At 38.7% G+C, this 22,977-nt stretch overlaps 5 protein-coding genes across 10 annotated transcripts; 2 read left to right on the top strand and 3 right to left on the bottom strand.

Moving 5' to 3' along the window:
* The first annotated feature begins 48 nt into the window (after positions 1-48).
* Positions 49-5,148, top strand: LOC105265469 (uncharacterized). 2 transcript variants are annotated; one of them, XM_011302960.1, is made up of 4 exons: positions 49-722; positions 1,722-2,302; positions 3,813-3,962; positions 4,378-5,148. In XM_011302960.1, the coding sequence occupies exons 2-4, from the start codon at positions 1,850-1,852 to the stop codon at positions 4,876-4,878; spliced, it is 1,104 nt and encodes a 367-aa protein (XP_011301262.1). In that variant the 5' UTR covers positions 49-722; positions 1,722-1,849; the 3' UTR covers positions 4,879-5,148. The 2 variants fall into 2 exon arrangements, with proteins under 2 accessions (XP_011301262.1, XP_011301261.1); XM_011302959.1 differs by having other exon boundaries at positions 49-2,302.
* Nf-YB (nuclear factor Y-box B) lies at positions 5,089-7,017 on the bottom strand. Its single transcript, XM_011302962.1, has 2 exons — positions 6,812-7,017; positions 5,089-6,255 (listed from the first exon to the last, which is right to left on the bottom strand). Exons 1-2 carry the CDS (start codon positions 6,921-6,923, stop codon positions 5,714-5,716), a joined length of 654 nt encoding a protein of 217 aa, XP_011301264.1. The 5' UTR covers positions 6,924-7,017; the 3' UTR covers positions 5,089-5,713.
* Positions 7,018-7,642: 625 nt separating this feature from the next.
* Positions 7,643-10,863, bottom strand: Mpcp1 (Mitochondrial phosphate carrier protein 1). The gene is made up of 5 exons (XM_011302951.1): positions 10,761-10,863; positions 10,472-10,640; positions 8,825-8,985; positions 8,197-8,730; positions 7,643-8,076 (listed from the first exon to the last, which is right to left on the bottom strand). Exons 2-5 carry the CDS (start codon positions 10,611-10,613, stop codon positions 7,849-7,851), a joined length of 1,065 nt encoding a protein of 354 aa, XP_011301253.1. The 5' UTR covers positions 10,614-10,640; positions 10,761-10,863; the 3' UTR covers positions 7,643-7,848.
* A 92-nt stretch (positions 10,864-10,955) lies between these two features.
* Positions 10,956-20,363, top strand: LOC105265467 (hippocampus abundant transcript 1 protein). Of its 5 annotated transcripts, none has more exons than XM_011302954.1 (7): positions 10,956-11,448; positions 14,852-15,253; positions 15,641-15,862; positions 16,031-16,314; positions 17,945-18,236; positions 18,626-18,821; positions 19,068-20,363. In XM_011302954.1, the coding sequence occupies exons 1-7, from the start codon at positions 11,323-11,325 to the stop codon at positions 19,172-19,174; spliced, it is 1,629 nt and encodes a 542-aa protein (XP_011301256.1). In that variant the 5' UTR covers positions 10,956-11,322; the 3' UTR covers positions 19,175-20,363. The 5 variants fall into 5 exon arrangements, with proteins under 5 accessions (XP_011301256.1, XP_011301259.1, XP_011301255.1 ...); XM_011302957.1 differs by lacking the exon at positions 10,956-11,448 and adding an exon at positions 13,309-14,696 and having other exon boundaries at positions 18,626-18,882; positions 19,068-19,156; XM_011302953.1 differs by lacking the exon at positions 10,956-11,448 and adding an exon at positions 13,310-14,696.
* TBC1d7 (TBC1 domain family member 7) lies at positions 19,789-22,274 on the bottom strand. Its single transcript, XM_011302958.1, has 5 exons — positions 22,131-22,274; positions 21,698-22,047; positions 21,282-21,566; positions 21,052-21,181; positions 19,789-20,990 (listed from the first exon to the last, which is right to left on the bottom strand). Exons 1-5 carry the CDS (start codon positions 22,170-22,172, stop codon positions 20,877-20,879), a joined length of 921 nt encoding a protein of 306 aa, XP_011301260.1. The 5' UTR covers positions 22,173-22,274; the 3' UTR covers positions 19,789-20,876.
* Positions 22,275-22,977: the final 703 nt, after the last annotated feature.

Below are 22,977 nucleotides of genomic sequence, written 5' to 3'. Positions count from 1 at the left end.
CCTAGCCTAGTCACGGATGACCGAGAAACGTGAGGTACAAAGGGAAGGGGTTGATAAGCGAGGATAGCGTGAACGAAATCGGGACAGAAGTTGCAGTGATGGTAACTCGAGCGAATCAGCGACGAATACCCCCAAAATTCGTGGAACAATAATAATATCTCATTGTTAAATTGAAAAAAATAAATAAAACAGCCTGGACTATTGTGTGGAGAATTTTTTTCTGTTATCATCGATGCGTCGAAAGGCGAAATATCCATGGGCGCGCACTGCAGTTTGCGCGAATGTCGTGTTGAGTGATAATCCATAGAAAGACCGAGACTGTTTATTGGTTCTGATAAATTCAATTGAAGATACTTAATTGAAGTGAATAAAGAATCTCCGATGGAAATACATCCGGGTCTGGTGGAGCGAGGCCGTCCCCAGGACACCACCAGGGAGGACGGGCTCGCCATCGATATTTAACGAATAACGAATCTAGCTATCTAATTGTCAATCGTCTAAAATAATGTTGTAATTGATAAATACCGGAAACTATGGTTGTTGCCAGTGGGGCCTACTCAATCCACATCGGTTCCAATACAGAACCACAACCAGAACCACGCACGCGTCACTCGTACTCCTGCGTGCATTAAATATCATAATTGTTATTTTTTCAAATAATTCATAAAGGAATTTAACATAATTTCACATGACGATTTGAGGAATTTCGGGTGGAGGGGACGGTGTGTAGTTTATTTAACATATCCAATCGAGCCACTAAACAAATCCAATCATTTCAACAATTCGCAGGATTTTTTTACCCCAATAATTCGAATCATTTGAAATTTATTGTGACAAAAAAATAGCCACCGTGTCAGTGTCAAATCCCTGCTGATCTGCTTACCCTGCCAAAACGTTTCCAAAATCCTAATAACCGTATTTATAATGAAAGGGACCACCAGCCAGCCTCAAATAAATCGATGCAAACGATGTAAAGGCTTCACAAATCACAGCAGCCACACAAACAGAAAGAAAAAAATTAAAAATTGTTCAAGTAACTATAGTGTAGAGCGAGTAATTAGAATAATCCTGCTTATCTTTGCTTCTTCACCCACTGACCTGCATTGAATTCCGCTCGATTTGACCCTATCACAAAACCATACCCCATACCCCATACTCCATTCACAATATCCCTCGACCTACTCAATTCCGCAGAAATGAGTCCCCTTTTCTATACACACACTATCAGTTATCGCTTGTCCGCATTGCCCCTATTTGTAAATAAGAGTGAAAAAAAAAGACCCAAGAAAATTGTTCCCTTTGGTGTTTCGTGCTGAAAGCACTTGACCTCTTCTTCACACTAATCGACCACCAAGAAACGTCGATAAAACCCCCATTTTCATTTGTTTTAGAAAATCATTAACACTTATTATCAACAGTTGAGTACATTCTATTAGCCAGTTGAAAAGATGTTCATAGATGTAGATAATCGCTTTAGGATGCTTTTGATGCTTACACCCGTCAGTAGGAACACTATTAATTCAGTGTTTTATCTGGAAATTGTTGCGCAAGAAACCTAATTAGTCTTTTACCAATAATCCTGATGGATTATTAAAACACCAAATTTCAAATAAAATGCAGCAATTTCTTCCTAAAATCACTCCAACTAAAAATAATAAAAAAATTTGATCCCATAGTAGAAATCAAAAGCCTAGGCATTTTTGAACGATAAAATTTTGCAGAATGAAGAGAAATGAACGAGCTTTACTCTTAACGGTGAGTCGCCTGTCCCGGCGGCGTTAAAGCGGGAAGAAATCACTGGAGAGATTGAGAATTTGAAAAAAAAGAAGGGAAAAAATTAGAAAAAAAAATGTATGCTGCGGCGGGTGGTGCGAGTATAGCAAAGCGGCGAAATCAAAAACGCCTGCAGCTGAATAAGCAGCGTCTGGAGGCAACACACACAGCAGCAGTGAAAAAAGCAACGAGTATACCATCAGGAGCATCGGGAAAAGCCCGTACCCACTTAGCACCCCATCAGCCACAGCCACATCCACAGCCACAGTCCCAGCTACAAGCACAGACAGCAAGTCCGTACCACTCGTCGCATTGCAATCATGCTCATGGGGGTAATCGACGTAGGAGACATGAAAAACTAACACCCAATCGTTTGGCACCGCCTGTATCACCGATATTCCCTATATCACCACCACCGCTATCACTGGAATCACAAAACTCCGTAACGCATCCACTCAAGTCTAGCAATTTTCCCTTTCCGCCGCCCTCGTTTCTCGATCTCAGTTCACCATCACCTTCTGAGCTACAGGTGGGTATTAAACTTACTTATTTTCATTACCCAACGGGGAATAACGAACGTTAAATTCTTCTTTCAAGAATTGCTATGCGAGATGCGACTGAAGATAATTAATACTTTATTTCTTCTTGTGGTAAGACCATCTGACCAGTTGATGAACCATTCTCCACATCATTTCTACATTTTTTATTCAATTGATCAATTGAATAATTGAGTGTTAAATTTATCTATTAATGGCTCATTCATTGATCAGTTTACAAACGAGAATTATCTCAAAGCAATTCTGTAAAGAGAATTAGGCCGAATTGCATTGAAAAATAATTCAGTAGAATTGAGATTTGCTAAATATCGATTGATGTCAACAACTACTGATTTTAGCTGAGAATATAACTGGACATTTTTTGTTGTTAAAAATGTCATTTAATGTTCTCACGTCAACTCGATAGTTGTCGAGGTAAATCGATGATTAATAAAAATTGATAATTCTATAATCTCAGGTTTGTAATAAGCTAAATGTGACTTTATATCTTAAAAATATACAAATAGCCGCGAGCATTCTTCCTATGCACAGAAATGAATAAACTCTTTTTCTATTAGGGATTAGGTTTTCCTAGCTAGGGTACAAAGTACGTAGTTAACAATAACTATTAGATAACTTTCTCAATAAAACCGCCCGTTTTCACCCCTTGATGCACTGCACTCTAAGGCACGTTTAATTAATAAATTCACGTGCACACGAGGATGATAAAATGAATTGGCTGTCTGGTGGCATAGAGCGGGCTGGATCTTTCTCGTCTTCTCTCACCTCGATATCCATTGAGAAGGCTTCAAAGACCCAACACGAGATTATTAAGAATTAGGGATTTTTCATGGTTAACAGCAATGTGAAAAGATATTCTCTTTTATTTTTTAAAGAAAAGTGGAACAGTGAATAAAACGGGCAATTGAGTAGCGAGATGCAAAATTATTAAAAGAGAGCGAGATTAATTTAATCAATGATGAGAATAAATGAATAAGCAGAATGCAGGCTGCATTATTAATTAGACGGGAGAAGCAGCGTTTGAGGGGTGGTAAAACGGTGAATTTTAGGGAGTTGCCATCGAACTTGGCTACAAGGCTCATACCACCGCTACCACGTTATCCCCCGAGATCATACGCTTACGGGGTGAGTAAAGTATGAGGAAGAGATTGAGAGAGAAATTAATATTTTGGTAACGTTGGATAACGTTGCGATGCTTAGACTGTAGATGTAACCCAAATAACGAGGAGATATAGTCTTGATTGAGGGTAATTAATTAGAAAATCTCACGAGGTACGTAGATCATCAGTTCACTATAAGATCACTTTGAAATCATCCATCTGAAATGTTACGAATTTAGGTAATTTAGTTCATTAGATTGGAGACTAGAGAATAACTGATTGCAGATTCATTTAGAGGTAGATATCACGGGGTTAGACGTAATATCCAATTGGTATATTCCGTTTGTAGGAAGAGGAGTTGATGGAGGTTTGAATGTTGCAGTGCGGAGGCCAGGGACCAGGGAAAGCGGCTTGGCAAGGCTGCAGCAGACCATCACCGCTTCCTCTCTCTCCGGCATCCCCACACGGATCGCGTGATGGATACAAGACCAAACAATGCGAAGCGCACAGAAGATGGATGAGGAGGAACAGGGTAAATTTTTTCTTCTCATCTCCCATTGAATATCTCCCAACCTGCAGGGGATTGCAAAATTTTTACAACATGTTCTCTCCCCCTGCAAAAATATTTTCATCCTCGACAATAAACGTTTCTAACTTTTTGAAGAAGAACAAGTGTGTCTTTACTTGTATCAAGAAACTCGTGACTCAAAAATTTGCAAGAAAATCATATCTTACTCTAAGAAGAAAATGATTAAAACAGAAGTCAATAAAATTATGCACTTGTTCCTTGGTGATTATAATTTATGCATAATTACGTAATTACTCAATGAGTTTCTTCATACAAGTAAAGTAAAATAATAGTTTTATCAATGCGGGGAAAATAAAAGAATAAATAAACCAAACTCAAATAGCAAAATATTCAAATGACAAATAATTCACCTCGTTAGATACGAGACGCGAGCTACTGCTATGGAAGCAGTGGAGAAGATGACGACGAGGAAGGAAGTCTGACAAATCGTCGTCGTGGGGAGGTGAACGCGGCCTTCAATACAGTCCTGTACGCTGGCCTTGGCACAACAGCTTTGGGTCTGGTGATCTCATTTGTTGGGACCGGTGAAAAGGGCTTCCTCAGTCCTGAATTGAGACTGGTAGGGCCAACCCTCCTCTGTGCTGGTCTTCTTTGCTGTCTCCTTCGCGTTCTTCTGTGCATATGTCTGTGTCGTTGCTGCGGTGACTGCAGATGGACACCATGTCGTGTTGTTATCGTTGACAAGGATAAAATGAAAAAACTCGAACCAACATCAACAACATTGCTCCCCCAATCGAGTCAACAACCAACAACAACAGTTACCAAACCGACAAGAACACCTAGTGCAACAGCCTCATCATCAAACCCTCCAGTCAGGGCTCACGAACTACTACTCTCCCCCGCCCAGTTGCCAGAGTGAGATTATTATTCCTTTTATTTCATTTATTTCTTCTCGACGAACAATTTTTTACCTCTAAAGATGAAACAAGGAAACTGACAAGTCGTTGAATAAATGAATAAATAAACTACTGCCGGTTTTGCCCCAATACTTACGTGGCTGCTTCGTGTCGATATTTCACCTCGATCAAGTTGCAGAATTGTGAGACGAGAGAGAAAACATTTAGAATAGTTTAATATGAATTTTAGTGCTTTAATGGAGTTACAATAAAGGATCGGCTAATTTTTTCTACATGTCGAATGCTCATTAAAAAACACCTAATGACTATCTTCGCTTTTACATTGGCATAGATATTCTTCATTTCCACTGATTCCCAGAACTGAGGATGTTTATCCCAAACCAACAGCTAGTATTTTTGTTTTTTCTCTTCAATCGATGGAGTTCACATTTATTGCAAAGATTATTAAACGTAGATTGGCATATATCGAATTAAACATTTTTCTCAATTGTCGATTTATCTCGAGAACTATAAGTTTAAGGTGAAAAAGTTGAAGAACTTTTGTGGAGCTAATTCAATGTTGGAACAAAGTGTTTTTCCTTTTTCATTTCTTCCCAGGATCAATAGTTTGAATTGGCTGTTCTTCGAATTGTGTTTCAATCATTATAAAAATTTATTCAACCATTTTGAACCTCTAAACAGGTGAGAATCGGCCAATAAGTTTCCAAGTAATTTGGTTTTTTAAAGATGGATAAACATCCTAAAGATAAAATAATTGAATCAATTGAACTATATCGTCCAGAGTATCATTCACTCTTCAAGACACATCCACTCCTGATCTTGGGAATCATCAGAGGATCAGGACAGCTGGAACTGCATCTGATCGGTTGAGGAGTAGCTGTAGATTACAGGAGTGTCGGAAGTGGTTGCACTCGTGCCAGATATGGCATAGAGCTGTTCCTCATAAATAGTGCTTGGTGGTTCAGTCTTTCCATTAGCATTTGGGCCTGTTAGGCACGGTGGTGTCTGGTCCCCCTTGGTCGCCTCCCTGTACTTCTGCAGGTACATCTTCAGGGGCTCAACGTAGTTATCGAAGCCCAGAGTCGTCATCGCAAACAGAATGTCCTCGCCGTTTATCGTCTTTCGCTTCTCCATGTGACATCTGTCAGAGGCTTCAGACGTTATGAAGGATATGAACTCGGACACGCACTCTTGGACACATTCCCTCGCGTCTTTGGCGATCTTTCCTGCCTCAGGTATAGCCCGTTTCATTATTTTTGCAACATTTGCAATTGGAAGGAAACGATCTTGTTCACGGAGAGGACCAGGAGCACCACCACCATTTCCACCGTGAAGAGGATCTCCTCCGTGGTTCGAGTCGTCTGTATTCTCTGGATCATCTGGTGGAATTATTTTTTTTACTTGTGGAGGCTACACGAGGACGCCATTCAAGTATTTGTATATTTATTCTTCAGGATTTGTTCATTAGCAAATTAATTAATTTAATATCCTTTGAAGAATTCGAAAATATACTTGTAAAAATTAAATAAAAATTATCCAATTCAATTTTTAATTATAAAATTGTAAATAATATCGTTAGAGACTGTCTATTTAAATATTCTTCAATGCTTTTTTGCGTTTTTGCGTCATCATAAATTGAAATGTCGAGAAAAAAATCTCAAATGTAATAAACTAGCAGTAGAAAAAAATCCATCTCAGAGAGGATGAGATTTCAAATATTTTGCGCCATTGTGGCATTCTAACCACCATCTCCCATCTGATTCGTTGGTGAATGGTCCACTCCAACAGCCACATTCAACTCGACATTTACACCTGAATGTCAATGTGCTCATTCCAACCGAAAATAGCAATCAATCAAATCAAGGAAAATAACAATTGTGATGTCATTTAATTGTACAACAGTATCTGTGACATTTCGTAGGAACAAGTTGTTACCTTCTAGATCGTCAGACACTCCGATATAATTCCCAGAGACACCCCCGGATGTGAAGAAATTGCTTGTACCTTGGGGTCCACCATCATCACCACTCTCTCCACTGTTTTCCATTACTTACTCAGTTTATTGATAAAATATTGCTCGAGCTTTATTTTCTGTTGCTGTTTGACACTGGTCTAGTGAATGCACTCTGCAGTGTTACCACAACATAAAAAACACCCCAGAAATCCCCAGGCACGTTCAAAACCACTATCAAATCACATAATTGTGATATTTATTTCGTCAATTAAATATATTGAGAATTCTTCAGTAACGAAGGAATAAAGAGTAATAGGTCGGCTTGTCCTCTTATCAAGATTTTCGAGAAAAATCTCTGAATTCAAGAACAATGACGAAATTTTTCTTAAGATCTTTTTTAAACAATGCCATGAGAACTGCACAAAAGAGATTTACAAAAATATCACTATCACGTGTAGATTCAAAAATATTTTCTCTTTTCGCTGCTGTATAAAAAAATACTCATCAATTAATTTAGTTTAATTAATTATTAAATTGAACTACTGATTGAAATGATTAAATTAATGGTTACGAAGCAATCGCATTCATTTTTATTCGCTGAACATCCTATTTACAGAACTGACTGAACATTCACCAATATTCAATTATAGAACGCGAAATGGTAAATCTCAACTACGGAAAAGAGTAATCCGACTGATCGTCTCCATTGAATAAAAAAAATAACTGAAACGTTGCAGCCAATGGAAACTCCTCGAATTTCGGAAACGCGGCAGTGACGTGTTAGTCAGTAGACCATCGAAAAATCAAAGGGATCAGGAGCAATTGTTTATTGAAATAACGAATACTGAGCACTTAATGGAGTTAATCGTAACTATCTATGAGAGTGAATTCCGCGAGGAAGGTTTTGATTAAATGTGAAATTTCTCTAAATTCTTTTTCCATTTTTCTCTTCTTTTTTTTTTGCAATTTTTCGTTTATTTTATCTATGCGGGTACAACCGCGCCTGGAAATGAACTCCTTAAGCAAGCCCGTATTTCTTCTTGAGAGATTCTGGCATCTCGGGTGGTGGTGGTCGCGGCATACGGAGGTAGACCTTGACGGCGTCGTAGATGAACCATTGAGCTGCTGTCAGTGTACCGATCATCACAATCCTGGGGGCAAGACCCTTCCAGACACCGGCGAAACCGAGTTTCTTGAGGACCTGACCTGCAGTTGCTCCTTTCTCTTGATTGAGTTTAGAAACGACCTGAAAAAAGGCGTTAAATGCATTTTCTCTTGAGTCTAATTTTATAGTTTCATACAGAAGTGCCAAATTATTTAATTACTTATTTTATTTATTTTCACTGTTCTTCATAGAATTACTTACGGAATCAGCTGGATGAGATACGATAGCACAGAATACACCAGCGATATATCCAGCAGCAAAAGTAACAACAAGTTGTTCGCCTTTGGTGCAGGCTTCCCTGGGCTTAGGTACAACGTACTTGTAAAGTAGCTCGAGGGTGCGCTCGAAGCAGGCGAACTTCATCATGGTGTATGGAATTTGACGAAGCCAAAGGGGGACAAGACTTTTATAGAAGCCCCCAAGACCCTCGCCCTCGTACATTTTGGGGAGGGCCTCTCTGAGGGTATTTGCAAAGCCAGGCATCGTCTGGATTCGAACTTTGGCAGCTTCCATAGGCGACAGGGCGATGTCAGCGAAAAATTCGGCAGAGGCTGATGCAGCCAGATACAAAGTTGTCCTGTACTCGTAGGACGTCTCCTCGCCGAGCATATTGGCGTAGTACACCTTAAAGACTTCATAGAGACCGAATTTGAACATTCCTTGCATAGAGTACCCGAAGAAAGTCGGAGACCAGCCCCTGACCAGTCCCCTGGTACCATCCTCAGCTAACGTAACCTGTTTAATCGATGAAATAGGCAATTTATCATCCAGAGACTGATTTATTAGCAAAAAATATTCCTCCGGATTTTAAGACGGAGAAATAAATTACCTTGAAGCCGGTGACCACAGACTTGTACTTGGCGGGATCAACCTGAATACGACATTTCACCAAGTCAAGGGGTGTTACCATCGTATGGGTTAGGCCACACGACAGAATACCACCGAGACCACATAGCAAAAAGTAGTGGTTCGATCCGAATTCACAGCTGTCTGAAAAATTAATTTCCATTAATATAATGGTTTATTACTCTCAAGAGATCGTCAAACCTGTTGCCAATGTCTCATTTTCAACGCAATTGAGAGGTCATAATCCTCAATTTTGATAATGAAATTTGGGCTGAAGGTATTCCATTGTTGTATTACATTTTTCAGAGTAGCTTCAGTCCTTTTCTTTTTACCAAAAGCGAGTAAACACGAACAATCAATTAAATTGAGGATAAGAGATGTTCAGCACGTTCTATTATCTCTCAATCGGTTAGTCAACAATGAAAATCAGAAGGGATACAGTAGTATTACTAGACTCACAATGTCTGTTAAATTAAAGAAGATTTTTTCAAAATTCATGCAATTTTGGAATTTAAAAATCAATGAATGTCTGATGTTAATTGATCTTTATGAGGACATATAGGCCGTAGCTATTCCATTTTTAGGAGTAGCTGCAGCCCTTTCCTTTATCATAAAAGCAATTAACCTTGAGTAATTAATTGAATTGAAAATTCAGCATTATCAGGATGTCTGTTATCCCTTGATTCTCCATGAAATGCATTTTCGTGTGACAATGAACAAACAATTGAGCAAACGCTGGAATATTTTTAGTTCTGACAGGAGTTATTTAAATCCACTTGGCAGAACGTGAGATTGGTAACCCTGAATCAAGGCTGGTCAGCTGATCGATTGTCTAAACGCCTCAAGATTGCTCTAGTACCGGCTCAAGATCTAGGTCAATGCTTCCTCAAATTATTCCACGCGTCCCTGACTCCCAAAGCTGCTCCAATTAACTGTCATTCGACAATGTCGTGACACTGTCTACACTTGAAAAACAATACAGATGAATGGTACAATATTTTTTGTATTCAAATTGTTCTTTCAAGGTCGATAGATTCATACTTTAACAAAATGGTTGCCATTACGCAATGACAGCCGCGCGGGCGCTGTTCCACTGACATCAAGGTATGTACATAGCTAACCCTTCGTATCACCCCGGATTATATAATAAAAATGTTACAATAAATACCGACTTTTTCTTATTCAATTTCTCGCCTACGAAGTCCTCAAAACAGTTTTCTTCAGCTTAACAGAGAGATCCTCTTATTAAACCATCAAATTTGTATTTCAATTCAACGAAGAAAAAACCTGAACAAAAATCTGAATGGAAAGAATGAAGAACAAAGATTTTGGGCTTGATGAAAGAAAAATATGAATGGAAACCTCCAAGTTTTTGGCTCCTGCTGCTGAGTGGATAAAATTCAGGCAATCCCAATCGAAATCCGTCAGATTCCTTTTGCAAAACCTAGCTACTTCAAAATGAATCTGTCCTCCAAACCGAACGCTTTACATAACACAAATTATTAATTGAATTAACATGATCGCTTGCAAAAAATCAAAATCTGCAGAGCTAATGAGATTAGACAAATTAAATGGTAACCAAGCAATTAATTTCACTAAGAAAACTTGAAAATGTTGAGAATGAACTCACCTCCTTCAGCAACACTGAAAGCTGCGATATTCCTCTTGGGAACAAGTGATTTTTCGTCCTCATTGACAGCTTGACATTTAGCCTGTGAGAAGGGTCCCGCGAAGGGGCTCATTTTGGCTGCTTCAAGCATTGATGACCACATTTTCTGTTCCTTGATACCACACTTCGCCTGTAGAAAAAAACAATAAAACCCGTGAATCTCACCCGAACTCCTCAAAAAACCCTCACCCAAGACTTATAATCAGATAAACCAGTTAAATAATTCCAACAGATTGAATAGATCTCAGACCTGGAGTTAACGAACCCTCGTCTCCGCGGTGTAAAAATGGAGTGGAAGTGGACGGAAAGACTCGGAAAGATTAATCCCACCAGCCACCAGCATAGATGGAAAATACTGAAGATAAGCGACTCAGAGACTCCAGAAAAATTTCCACCAAGTGCTTCCTCTGATAATCGAAAATCCCTAGGGTATTGGGCTAGCCATTGGTCACTGCAGAAACCAATGAGAGCATCGAAGCTACTTGAAAAAAGTAGGCGACATCTGACAATGAGCGACAAAACGTTGGTGGTTCATCTATCTCCTCAGAAACTTCACCTTACCCACCACCTTCTCCACCTCATTCGTGTGTGATTGCACACTTCAGTGATGATTAGTGGCAGTTGATGATAGTTAAAAAACAGTGCCAACTCCAATAATAATGACATTTACGGTAATGAAATGATCCATAGACTCACACAACCACCAACGAGTGACAGAACGTTTATCCAATAAATTAACCTGTGAAGAAAGACAATATTTATTAGTAAAAACAAAGAGATGGATCCTGTCTCGTCACTTCATTGAAATATTAATGAAACTGAAAAAACGTAAGAGCTTTTGCGCCCAGTGCGTGAGTATGCCCGCCAGGGTCTCCAAGAAAATTGTTGGAATGATCATCAGGAGCAGGAAGACCATCATCAAGGATGGAGTTATTACGGTAAGATTACGTGTCCCATTGTTCACCAGGTTGACTAATTTGGGATTTCCAGGGACTTTTTCTGGGCTTTTTCTGTTAAATGAGAAGGAAATGCGTGGAAACTATAGCAATTGCCACATCGCATTGCCACTTTTTATCTCTCCAGTTCTTATCTGTCTACCTACCTGGACATGCAACGTGAACTGAATTATCAACTGCCATATTTTTTCCACCTGAAGGAATTACTCGGATTTACGTGTGCGTAACGATAGCGAGAGAAAAATTCAGTGTTCATCATTTATTTTCAGAATTCCAAGTTTACATTCTATTTTTTTCATTTCTTCGTTCGTTTTCAAATTAATTTTCATGATGCTTGACCTTGAGCTTTTGATTTTGTGGTCAGTATTTCGTTATCTGGGTGACGTTTGATTATCGTTTCATGTTCGTTTATCATTTTTTTATCCTTTTAATGCCTGTCGATAGTACTTTCAGTGGGCATTGTTTGTAATTCCTTTCTTTCCTGGTTTTAAAAGTTGTTTCTTAAAATTTATAAATTTGTAAGAAGACTTCATTTCGATAAGAATTGGAAATCCATATTTCGTCTATTCATGTTTAGTCAGTTATTTTAATTAGATCCTTTCTAACCATTATTGCAGTATAACTTTGTGAAGGCAGAGGTAGTTGAAAAACTTACATTGGCGTTTCGATTTTGCAGTAGGCAACTTTTATCTTATCGAAATTATTGGTTTTACTGGTAATTACACGTATTTTCACCGCTGTTGGCAACCTTGACCCATTCTAACACGTGGACTCATTTCCTTGTCATATCTTCAATATGTTTCCCATTATTTCACTTGTGAAAGTCCATCATCTATATGAGAATTCGAAAAATTCCATAGTGCCACGTGAGGTAACACGTGCTCCAATGAATTTTCTATTCTTTCCATATGCTCCGATCGGATCTCTCGGGATTTTCACAATCCATACCAATAGCCGTCAATTGTCTCAGACATTGAAGTAAATTGAATCACAGCCATAATTTTCTGTCTCTTAAAATAATTTTCCCATCGAAAAATAGCATACTGGCATAGAAAAAAAATCATGTAATAATCCTTCAAATATATTTATTCTGATATTTTGAGTTTTCAAACAAAAATATTTGCATTGGGTTAAATAAAGCCTTCATTGTCATTTTTCAAAAACTTTTGATTACTTGAGAAAGTATGACAATTTACACGTAACAGGTGCTGAATTGAAAGTTCTCTTGCGAAATTAATGGCGAGAATAATCCCCGAAATAGAAATACTTTGTTCTCCTCCGAATGATGCTGCGAAAATCCCCTGTACCATCTGTTCAGGCCATGCTTTATATCAGCTGTGACTTATCACAGGAGCGTTATGTCACTGGACGATTGCTGTCTCTGGATTCCCCATCAAATACCAACTGGCCTGGGGGGAGAACCGCGTAACAGCCTCATGCCCATGACATCCAAATTGCTTCAACAAGACCGAGTACCAATTCCGCAATGATCTCCACCCCCACTCCCTAGAAACCCAATTCAATTAAAATCTTCAATTCTCCTCCGCGGAGAAAAAATGAGAAAAAAAGAAAAAGAAAAGAACAGAGTTGAACAATCAGTTGGACTTGGTACTGACCGTACTGATCAACATCTGAAAACCTTGACTCGAAAATCCCCTAGCCCTGGGTTATCATCTCGTGAAGCATCCCCATTCGCGCAGGCTCGTGTTTCTCTGGCAGGCGCACTGGCTTCAACCAGTAAAAAGAAAGAAACAATGAGGGAAAAAAAAATCACGAGAACAGGCGAGAACGGGTGAGATCACCCACACACTCGGGGTAGGGTCGGCAATGCAGTGGTGCGCGGTTCGTTGGAGAAGTAACTCGCCACAGCTTGTTGTCGATAAAACCAGTGGAGAAAACAGTGTCTACCGTCACTAAAATCCTACAAAAGTCCCGAAAATTCCTCCCCATAAATTGCCCTGATCAAAAATTAATAATCAAATACATTGTTAAATGAGGAATAGAGAGCTAATAGAGGGATAATTTCTAGCAAAAGGCCATCTGGCTGGACCTAATCCCCCGCCACTGGGAAAAATCTCCTTTTTGTGATGCTGAGTGTTGCAGAGGATCACTTGTTATCAGTGATACTCTTTTCCCTGTAGATCGAAAGATAATGGCGTGTCCGTTAGAATATTGATCGTTTCTACGGTATGATTTACCGAAAGGACTAAAAAAAGTGGTGAGACAGTGCCCTGGTGACGAGGTATCCGGGTCACAGGAGTTATGCGTTCGATATCCACTGGAGGAATTACGTTGAATTACCGTGATCTTGTGATAAATTACATTGTGGATAGCCTTGATATAATCACAAGGTCTCGCATAAAAGCCGGTGAATAACACTCAACAGCTGAAAAATAATAAAAGACGCTGCTATATCCTCGCGAATTTTCTATTTTTTTTTTTATATCCCATAACTTTTCTCTACTGTCAAAATTATTAGTAAAACGAAACAAGTCAGCTGATTGTCAGCGTCAAATCAAGTTGAGATGAGAGAAATTCGTTGCTAAATTAAGCTCCAATTCGTCTTATATCTTCTCGCCTCTGCGGTTCTTCCGTGTAGTATTAAAACAATTCACTAACCTTGATAAACTTCTATTAATAATTCATCTCAAGATTCAATGGATAAACTTTAAAACGGATAAACGCGACAAATCTGATCAGTGCGTTATCAGAAGTAGCATCCAGGAGATAAATTCCTGGCGAAAAACATTGATGAAAATAGTGCTTATCGTACGAATAGACAGTTGAACGAGGAACAAAAAAAAACATAAAAAAAACACTAATAAAGAGTGGCAAACATGTCTCGATAAGATTGAGTTGACATCAGGTTGAGGAGCAGCGTCTCGATGGTCATCACTGAGGGACTAGATATAATGCAGTGTGAGAGGTTTAGGGGTCCAATGAGCCACTGGCTGTGAAGTAATCTCCTAGAAGTTGGAGGAACGTGGGGAACGGATGATGCCTCCTTAAGTATCGAACTCTAGTTTTCTTTTTTTTTTCTTTTGTTTGGCCGATGGAGGTGAGTTTTTGAGTGGGAAAGGGGCCCGAATGGTGTCATGCCCCCGGGGGCCAAGGGTGGGGCAGAGGGCCTTGATCCCTCGTGTTCAGAGTTGCATGTGAGCGAGGAGATATCTCCAGCCAACATAGCACCCCCTCTGAACCTCCTGCAGAGATGCTACAGACACATGAAGGTCAGAGTAACAAAAAAAAAATTCATCAAGTATTTCTCATTTCCAGCGCTTTCCAATGGCACGAGAATTAGTTCACCTCGTGATTACGGTCTAGAGTCTAGACCATAAATTAATGGCAATGGCAATGGCTTGAAGAATTGGTTTTCTCTTTTCAGAGCTCGGGCATTGGAGAGGCGAGTGTTTACCACGCACTGGTTGTGATATTCCTGGAGTTTTTTGCGTGGGGACTCCTGACAATGCCAATAATATCGGTCTTGAACGAGACGTTTCCCGATCACACGTTTCTCATGAATGGACTGATCATGGGAATCAAGGGGATACTATCGTTCCTGTCTGCACCGTTGATCGGTGCACTCTCCGACGTATGGGGAAGAAAATTTTTCTTACTCATAACTGTTGCATTTACATGTGCACCAATACCACTTATGAGTATTAATACTTGGTGGTTTTTTGCTATGATATCAATAAGTGGAGTTTTTGCCTGCACTTTCTCCGTTGTTTTCGCATATGTTGCTGATGTGACTGAGGAGAGTCAACGATCGTTGGCTTATGGATTGGTTAGTATTGAGAAAACAATTTTTTTTATTTTTCTCCTTTGTGGAAATCCTCTACAAATTATTATTTTATTTTTCAAGTTATTTAGAAGCAATCTGCTGATAACATTGTCCATACGATTAATAGTTTTTGAGATTAATCAATATTCAATAAAATTTAAAATTTCGAATTTTATCGATGCAAAGCACCACTTCTCTACTGAATTATGAATTTCAAGAGGAAAGAATGTTCAAAAAATGGTATTTTCAATTTTGTTTGATTTCTTTGGTTGAAGAAAAAACTGATGCAATTTAAAAGAAAAAATCGTTGAAAAAAAAAATCGAAAGTTATTGAGATAATGATATCCATGTTGCATTTATGAAAACTCCTTTATAAAATTTGGAATGAAGGTTTCAGCAACATTTGCTGCTAGTATGGTGATAAGTCCAGCTCTGGGTGCTTGGACAATGACAACATACGGTGAAAATTTAGCAGTGGCCCTAGCGACAGCAATAGCCATACTCGACGTATTCTTCATTCTCGTTGCAGTACCAGAGAGTTTACCAGAAAAGGCACGACCTCCCGTTCCTATTTCCTGGGAGCAAGCTGATCCATTTGCCGCCTTAGGAAAGGTAAATATTGAAATGAGCTTTGAATTATAATTGTGGACACAGGTGGCATGATAAGGGTGATTGCACGTGGCTTCTCTTTCAAATCCCTAAAAAGCTCCTTGATGGAGATCTTCTTTTAAGAATATTTTCTTTCCTGATTTGTAATGACAAGATTGTTGTTCTGATCAGGTGGGGAAGGACCACACAATTCTGATGCTGTGCGTCACTGTTTTTCTGAGTTATCTACCCGAGGCTGGACAGTACAGCTGCATATTCGTGTATCTTAAGCTCGCTATGGGTTTCTCAGCAGCAATGGTCGCGGTGTTTATTGCTGTTGTTGGTATTCTCAGTGTTGGGGCCCAGATTCTACTCGGACCACTCATGAGAACACTCGGGAGTAAGCACACCATCATGCTTGGCCTCCTGTTCGAAATGCTGCAGTTGATGTGGTACGGTTTTGGATCGCAAACTTGGTAAGACAATCCATTCTCCAATTCCCTCATTTATACATTTTTTTCTAATTTAGCTCAATTGCTATTAGTTATTCTCCCAAAATTCATAAAAAATTACTTGACATTTAATAAACCAATTCAATGATTGATCCTAAAATCGATGAAAATGCATTTCGATATTTCTGCGCCCTCCCACAATTTTTGGTTATTAAAATCTTCAATTTCAATATTTTATTCGTGGTTTCATGATACAGAATACTCAGGAATTCTCCCAAATTTCTTATAATTTGATTTAAAACGTCGATACTTAATAAAAAAATTTGTAGACAGTAATCGGATATCAAGCGCTTTAGGAAAATCCATTTTTTACAAGCATGTAAATAATTTTTCCCTCGCCAGACAGGAGTTAAACCAACTTAGTTATTCTTATTCCCTTCCATTTCCACACCCCATTGATTTTTCCTCGCAGAAAGTTTCTTAATTGGGTCAATGCTGTATAGACTCGCGTGTTCGAAACGCAGTAAAAATTCATTTTTTTGGGGTTTTTCCTTTTTCCCTCAAGACATGAAAAGTCCTCCCTCTCAGTAATTAACTAGAATCAATTGTCATTGAATGATGAGCCGAAAAATACTGGTGAATACGCATCCTTGAAGGTAACGTAGTGAACCGTACAGTTCTCACCATTTTCAAGTAGAGGCTCCGTACAAATCCCACACAAATCGATTTTTTTATTATATATCTTTGTGGACTCAGGTCAAATCGATTGACAATTTCCCCTCGTCTACTTCCTTACTCTACCCCCTCCACGAACAAATAGTTGAAACAAAATGAAATGATAATAATATTTTCCATGCGTTTATACAATTGAATGAAGCCAGCAACCTTGAGCACAATTTTCCCCCATTATCAACGTTTCAAAGCCACAAACATGCCACAACAACGATAACTGCTGCCTCAGGCATCGAGAAATGAGGAAAGAGTCTGTGAAATCCATTAATACAGTTTGTAACTGACAATTGATTAAGACTGAATAGCCGAGCGTGCACAATTGTTTGAGAAATGAATCCAAAGTGTTCGAGTTTATCACTTGAGCTTCTTTTGTACCGAGCAGTTCGATTGACTTCAGTCGATCTACACGTACCGATGAGCATAAGATTGAGCTATTTTTATCGAACAGACGCACGAGGATTTTATTAGAATCTCACTGAGACCTGTCACGTCACTGCCTCGAACCTCTAATCAGTTATTATTATCCTTATCGATAAATCGATTGTCGTTATGACATTTTCATGGAGGCCTGAGGATAATCAACGCGAGATAGATCATGACGATAATGACAGAATTCAAAACATTTAGTGATACAATTTTCATGATTAATCTATGGTACTAATTTTGATTCTTCAAATTTCAACGGATTGAAATCTCATCGCTAATAAAATCTAGAGCGTTGAAAATATAGATAATATTATCATCAGAAAATTTCTAAAAGGCTAGAGGGAAGAAGTCTTGAGTAAAAGAATTGATGAAGACAGGAGACCAGCAGAGCAATGGATATTCCTAATATGAAATAATGGAAAATTATTTAAATTAATTGGTATTTTTTTAATGATGCTTAGACGAAGAAATTGAGAGGAAAATTGAATATTTGCAGGATGATGTGGGCAGCTGGAGTACTAGCATCAGTATCAAGCATAACGTATCCAGCGATATCAGCCTTCGTGTCAATGCACTCGGATGCTGACAAACAGGGTCTCGTCCAGGGAATGGTGACTGGTATGAGGGGCCTCTGCAACGGCCTTGGACCAGCCATGTTTGGTGTTATATTCTATTTGTTCCACGTCGATCTCAATGACGATACACCATCACTACCTCTCAAACCATCATTACTTGATGATAGTAATAGAACTGGCACTGCAACGCAGCACGTGGATATTATTCCCCAGGTATCTATACCGAGATTCTTTTATCCGAGTCCTAACCAATTTTTTTTCACTATTAAAATGTTTTCAGAAGGCTTTTTTCCAACTTTTGCCATCATCTCATGACAAGAAACATCTCTTCTCTAGTCAATTGATGGAGCGAGATAAGAAAAAAGAGAAATGGCTATCGTTTTTCCTGTATATCAGCTGTAATCCAGCAGAAATACCACAATTTTTATTAAGATATTTTTTCAGAGCGCAGTGAGAGCCACAAAAAAAAATCATATGTTAAATTGTGGTATGTTCAGGAAATACTGACATCCAAGTAATTCAATCTCGCTTTGTCAATTGTTGAGTGACTATTGTGTTGATTCGATGACAAAAAAAAACAATTAATATTATTTTCTGTTGAGATAAATCATCATTTTGATATGATGATGAAATTTCAGCTGGTGCCAGGACCCCCCTTCGTGTTCGGCGCATTATTGGTGATATGCGCTCTACTCGTTGCTGCTTTTATACCAGAGTCAAGTCCAACAACAACAGGCCCCTTGCATCACCATTCTTCCACATCGCGGAGGCCATCCGGTAAATACGCATATCAGAAATGTACGTTACAGGTTTAAGTGGACAAAAAAAAAAACGAAAATGTGATAGGGAAATGCCTCAGGTGGTGAATTCTGTGAATTTTTATTATTCCCTTTTTTTACTTCTAAAAGAATGGAAATTTACTAAATTTTGTGTTGAGTAATTTAAAATAAAGAGTAGTAGGACCTCAAATATAATAGTTTAGTGCATGAATTGTATAATAGGAGTATAAAATGGAAAATTGAATAATGGCAATAAAAATTTCAGGTTTATCTCTGGATGTTCATTACGAGCCGGAGAGGCTCGGCAGTGGCCGCATCAAGGTTGGTCCACTATCGCCCCTAGTCGACAATTGTAATTCAGCCGCCCTCTAGCTGTTATTAACCCGTAAAAACATCATGATCCACCGAGATGAGACCTATCCTGCCAACAGGTCGAGGCCACATGCCTCTGGCTAAAAATGCCAGCCAAAAGAAACGACACGTGCGCACGTTATACGTGAACCGATTTTTTAGTCTAGCGCTTCAAACCGTCAATGAAAATGACATTTTGTGAAATTTTTTTTCCCAAAGAAATCGATAAACCCCACATTTGGGAAATTGCGGATAATAAATTGTTGGTGAGTCGGCTCTAGGTGCTACGTAATTAGCTTCTCGCCGAGTGCACAAAATAATTTTAACTACAGGTTTTCAAGAGCGGCCGTAGCCAGTGGACGATCAGAGAGTCACAAACAGTATTTTCACTAGATTAAAAAATCAAATTGTAAAAAATGTTTTTTCAATCAACTGAGTCGAGTGAGCTTTCGGTGTCGCATCATCTCAGCACTTGGTTACATTCAATATCAATAAAACATCTGTGATTTGAACGTTTCATTTCTCATAATTTTACAATTTTTGTGAAATAAACGCAATTTTTATATTTTTTATTCTCGACCATCACTAAATCACAGGATCAATACGAGATTAATTTTTCTCTCGGTGTTTCATCATTTTTTTTTCTCCATTTTTTTTGTTCAACTCGCAGTAGCCAAGTGGTAAAACTTTTGTCAAATTTCCTCATATCAGTAATTATGAAATTATTACGGTAATTTCATCATTATGACATTGTTGAAATGGACTTATTGGGGAGAAAACAAATTTAATACAGTCGTTAACGTGAAAATAAATAATTTCTACAATCAAAACAATTATATCTCTCTACAATGAACTGCGAGAGCAACGACAAAAAAAAATAATATCAATCATTTATTATTTTTGTACCATATATTACATTCCTAGCAACAAAGACCTAAACAATTATCTCTGATTAGTCTATCCTTTTCTTCTCGTGCAGTGACGAAGCGAGAAACGCGAAAGTTCCCCAAGCCAAAGATCGATTAAGTTTACTAGAAGGCAATGAAAAGTGAAAAAAAATATGTTTGGGACATTTGTACTGACAAAAGAATTTCAGAAGTGCATTAAACCTAAAGACAACAATTTAAATATCCCCTGGCACGCTCGAGGAGCTCTCCTGCTGGCTAAAACTTGCGTCAATTGCTTAAACCTGTTTCCTGTGAATTTCAGAGGGGAAAAAAATAATAATTAGCTTAATAGTAACGATAGGAAAATGAGAGAAATGAGTCATGTATGGAGAGATCTTTGAGTCGAGTGCTATGGTTAACTTAGGTAATATCAAAAGCCCGTGTTGAAAATGAGGAACGTGTCTTTTTCATTTGTAGAGAGATCACATTTTGCAAGTTGTCACTTTTAAATTTGTTAAAGGAAAGAGCAATTACGCAGCTGTACTGTAATAACAAAAAAAAACATCATGAATTTAATATTTACGAATGTGACGTTGCGATCAAGATTATGCCTAGTTTAAGGTTTAGAACTTGATTTGATGATGGAGAATTGATATTGTCAATCGAGTGAAAAAATGTACATGTACGATTTATGATTGCAACAGTAGAAATAAATTATTTTTAAGATAAAGGAAAGAACGTTTTGCCCGTTAATAATTATCCAGCCTTACAGACATCCTTATTTACATTTATTCATGGTTCAAATACTAAATTTATAAAAAATATAGAGATCAGACTTATGCATTTATCACGTTGACGATATTTGGAGACATTGTCACTAGTATCGACCCACTCTGTTGCCACAATTCAATAGCTTTGTTGACAATCAACTCAGAAGTTTCTTCGTTTATCTGCAAACAATTTATTAAAGATATATTGTTGTAATTGAAAGTGGAAAAAAAGGCAACTCACATGAGATATTGCATCTAGAATGCCGTCGATGCTATCACACTGTAGCAAAACTCTTCTAAAAGTCGTGAGAATGACAATAGCCACAAAAACTAGAATTTTGTATGCACCAACAGCAACTTTATCCCAAATTCTGTAATTAAAGTAGATCCATTAATTCTTACTATGAATTTATCAATTTTGCGCATAACAGTTAAACAAATCAGTTTATAAATAGGTGAGGGATTGATTACTTTGGTATCGATCCATCACTGATGATTCCAGCGAAGCAAGAGCAGAACCAGTCATCCAGAGGGATATTATTCAGTCCCTCGAATTTACCCAGGTGTTTGTAAAGAGTCGGGTCCTCTCTTTCCAACAATTGCAAGGTGCATTCTAAAAGTTTGCCCACGTCCTTGTGAAACTTCTGCACATGATCCAAGAATCCAGCCAAAATCCAATACATGTCCACCATCTTCTCGTACTCATGGTCACCCTCCATGATATGCCAGAGGCTCTCTGCCATTTTATTCATCGCTCTGAATATAATTAATAAAAAGAGGATATAAATCAATAGGTTCTGCCATCAATTGATGAATTATTGAAGGAATGAAATTAACTCGGGAATTGTTCTCCAGCAAAATCCATTTTAAACTTGTTGCCCTACTACCTAACAAGAGGAGACTCCAGTTGTGCTCCCATGTCGATTTTCGCTCGTCTCGTTCTCAATAGCCACATCATCAAAAAAATTCTGTGAGGCTTGGTCGTCTCATCAACAATCTTCGTGACCTTAAGAGCTCTCCTCAAATCCTGGAACTCAACCCTCCTCTGGAGAGCCACGAACTCTCGACTCTCTGAATAAATTGGAGTAATTCCAAAGAGAATCTTCCAGAGGAAATTTCTGTGAATCATCGGGACCGTAAATCTCAGGCAGAAGTGCTTCAACTTGGCGGTATCAAAGGGCCTCTCCTTCAAGAGTATCTCCAAGGATTTTTTCTCTTCAACACTTCTGAAACCGACCTGTCAACAATGGTGCAATCCTTGAGATAACCTCTACTCTTCAAAAAATCCAAGTAAATCCCTCAACATGCCACATTCCAAACCTTTTCATAGTACGAGGACCTGAAGTTCCTCTCGTCCGTCATATCCCCAGAAAATAACTTCACCCCTGGCAATCAAAAATTGGTTGTAACACTTCGACAAACAAGAACACACACAATTGTCACCGTCACCGGGGACAGCGCTCGCCCTGCGTCGCCTGCATATACTCCATTGCCCTCCATTTTTTCCTTGCGGGGGACGTAATTGGTCCATTTGAACGATCTCTATTGCTGCGAGGGAAGACAAGAAGGAAGACAACAAAGGGACGAAGAAAAATTAATAAATTCATATATTCAATACGAGAAATTACAGTAATTGAAATAAAAGGACGAAATTTAAGGATGAAGCCTTTAGATGATGAATTGCTGAAGAATAAAAACCAGGTGATTGAGTTGAATACTTCCGATAGCGGAAGTACCGGGAGTCTGTGCACAACCTGCAAACGTGAATTGTCGTGGGGTTGTGAAGAGAAGTCAAAAAAGGATAATATGGAGTCTAAGAACGATCCTGAAGACGATGTTCTTGATGACCTGTTGGCGGCCTCTAAATCTCTGTCCCAGATCAGTATGCAAGACGATGACTTCGACATAGACCTAGACAGCCTCTACAATCTGGAAAATTTGAGTAAAAGTAAGGGTTCGCAAGGCAGTTCAGATGAATTAGTCACTTTTGAGACGGTCCAGGAATATTCTTCTGTATTGCATAATAATGGGAATTCGAGACTCTCGAAACTGAAGGGCATTCACGACATTGGACAAGAAGATTTAGTGGATGAGGGGTCTGATTTCTGCTTGAGGATGTCCTCCCTGAGACAGAATGTTCCTTCTCAGCAAAGCGCGGCGGTTCCGT

The sequence above is a fragment of the Fopius arisanus genome, unplaced genomic scaffold (assembly GCF_000806365.1).
Source record: "Fopius arisanus strain USDA-PBARC FA_bdor unplaced genomic scaffold, ASM80636v1 scaffold00030, whole genome shotgun sequence".
In the NCBI taxonomy this organism is placed as follows: Eukaryota; Metazoa; Arthropoda; class Insecta; order Hymenoptera; family Braconidae; genus Fopius; species Fopius arisanus.
The sequence above is the reverse complement of the archived record's forward strand: the minus strand, read 5'-3'. Positions and strand labels throughout refer to the sequence as shown.

Coding starts and splice junctions, on each gene's coding strand:
- LOC105265469 (XM_011302960.1), top strand. CDS start 1,850: ATGTATGCTGCGGCGGGTGGTGCGAGTATAGCAAAGCGGCGAAATCAA. Junction 2,303..3,812: donor CATCACCTTCTGAGCTACAG/GTGGGTATTAAA, acceptor TGAATGTTGCAG/TGCGGAGGCCAGGGACCAGG. Junction 3,963..4,377: donor GATGGATGAGGAGGAACAGG/GTAAATTTTTTC, acceptor TCACCTCGTTAG/ATACGAGACGCGAGCTACTG.
- Nf-YB (XM_011302962.1), bottom strand. CDS start 6,923: ATGGAAAACAGTGGAGAGAGTGGTGATGATGGTGGACCCCAAGGTACA. Junction 6,256..6,811: donor AGTGTCTGACGATCTAGAAG/GTAACAACTTGT, acceptor TAATTCCACCAG/ATGATCCAGAGAATACAGAC.
- Mpcp1 (XM_011302951.1), bottom strand. CDS start 10,613: ATGTGGTCATCAATGCTTGAAGCAGCCAAAATGAGCCCCTTCGCGGGA. Junction 8,731..8,824: donor CTGTGGTCACCGGCTTCAAG/GTAATTTATTTC, acceptor TCGATTAAACAG/GTTACGTTAGCTGAGGATGG. Junction 8,077..8,196: donor TATCTCATCCAGCTGATTCC/GTAAGTAATTCT, acceptor GCCTTTTTTCAG/GTCGTTTCTAAACTCAATCA.
- LOC105265467 (XM_011302953.1), top strand. CDS start 14,562: ATGCCCCCGGGGGCCAAGGGTGGGGCAGAGGGCCTTGATCCCTCGTGT. Junction 15,254..15,640: donor GATCGTTGGCTTATGGATTG/GTTAGTATTGAG, acceptor TTTGGAATGAAG/GTTTCAGCAACATTTGCTGC. Junction 15,863..16,030: donor CATTTGCCGCCTTAGGAAAG/GTAAATATTGAA, acceptor TGTTCTGATCAG/GTGGGGAAGGACCACACAAT.
- TBC1d7 (XM_011302958.1), bottom strand. CDS start 22,172: ATGACGGACGAGAGGAACTTCAGGTCCTCGTACTATGAAAAG. Junction 21,567..21,697: donor CTGGAGTCTCCTCTTGTTAG/GTAGTAGGGCAA, acceptor AATTATATTCAG/AGCGATGAATAAAATGGCAG. Junction 20,991..21,051: donor TTCTAGATGCAATATCTCAT/GTGAGTTGCCTT, acceptor AATTGTTTGCAG/ATAAACGAAGAAACTTCTGA.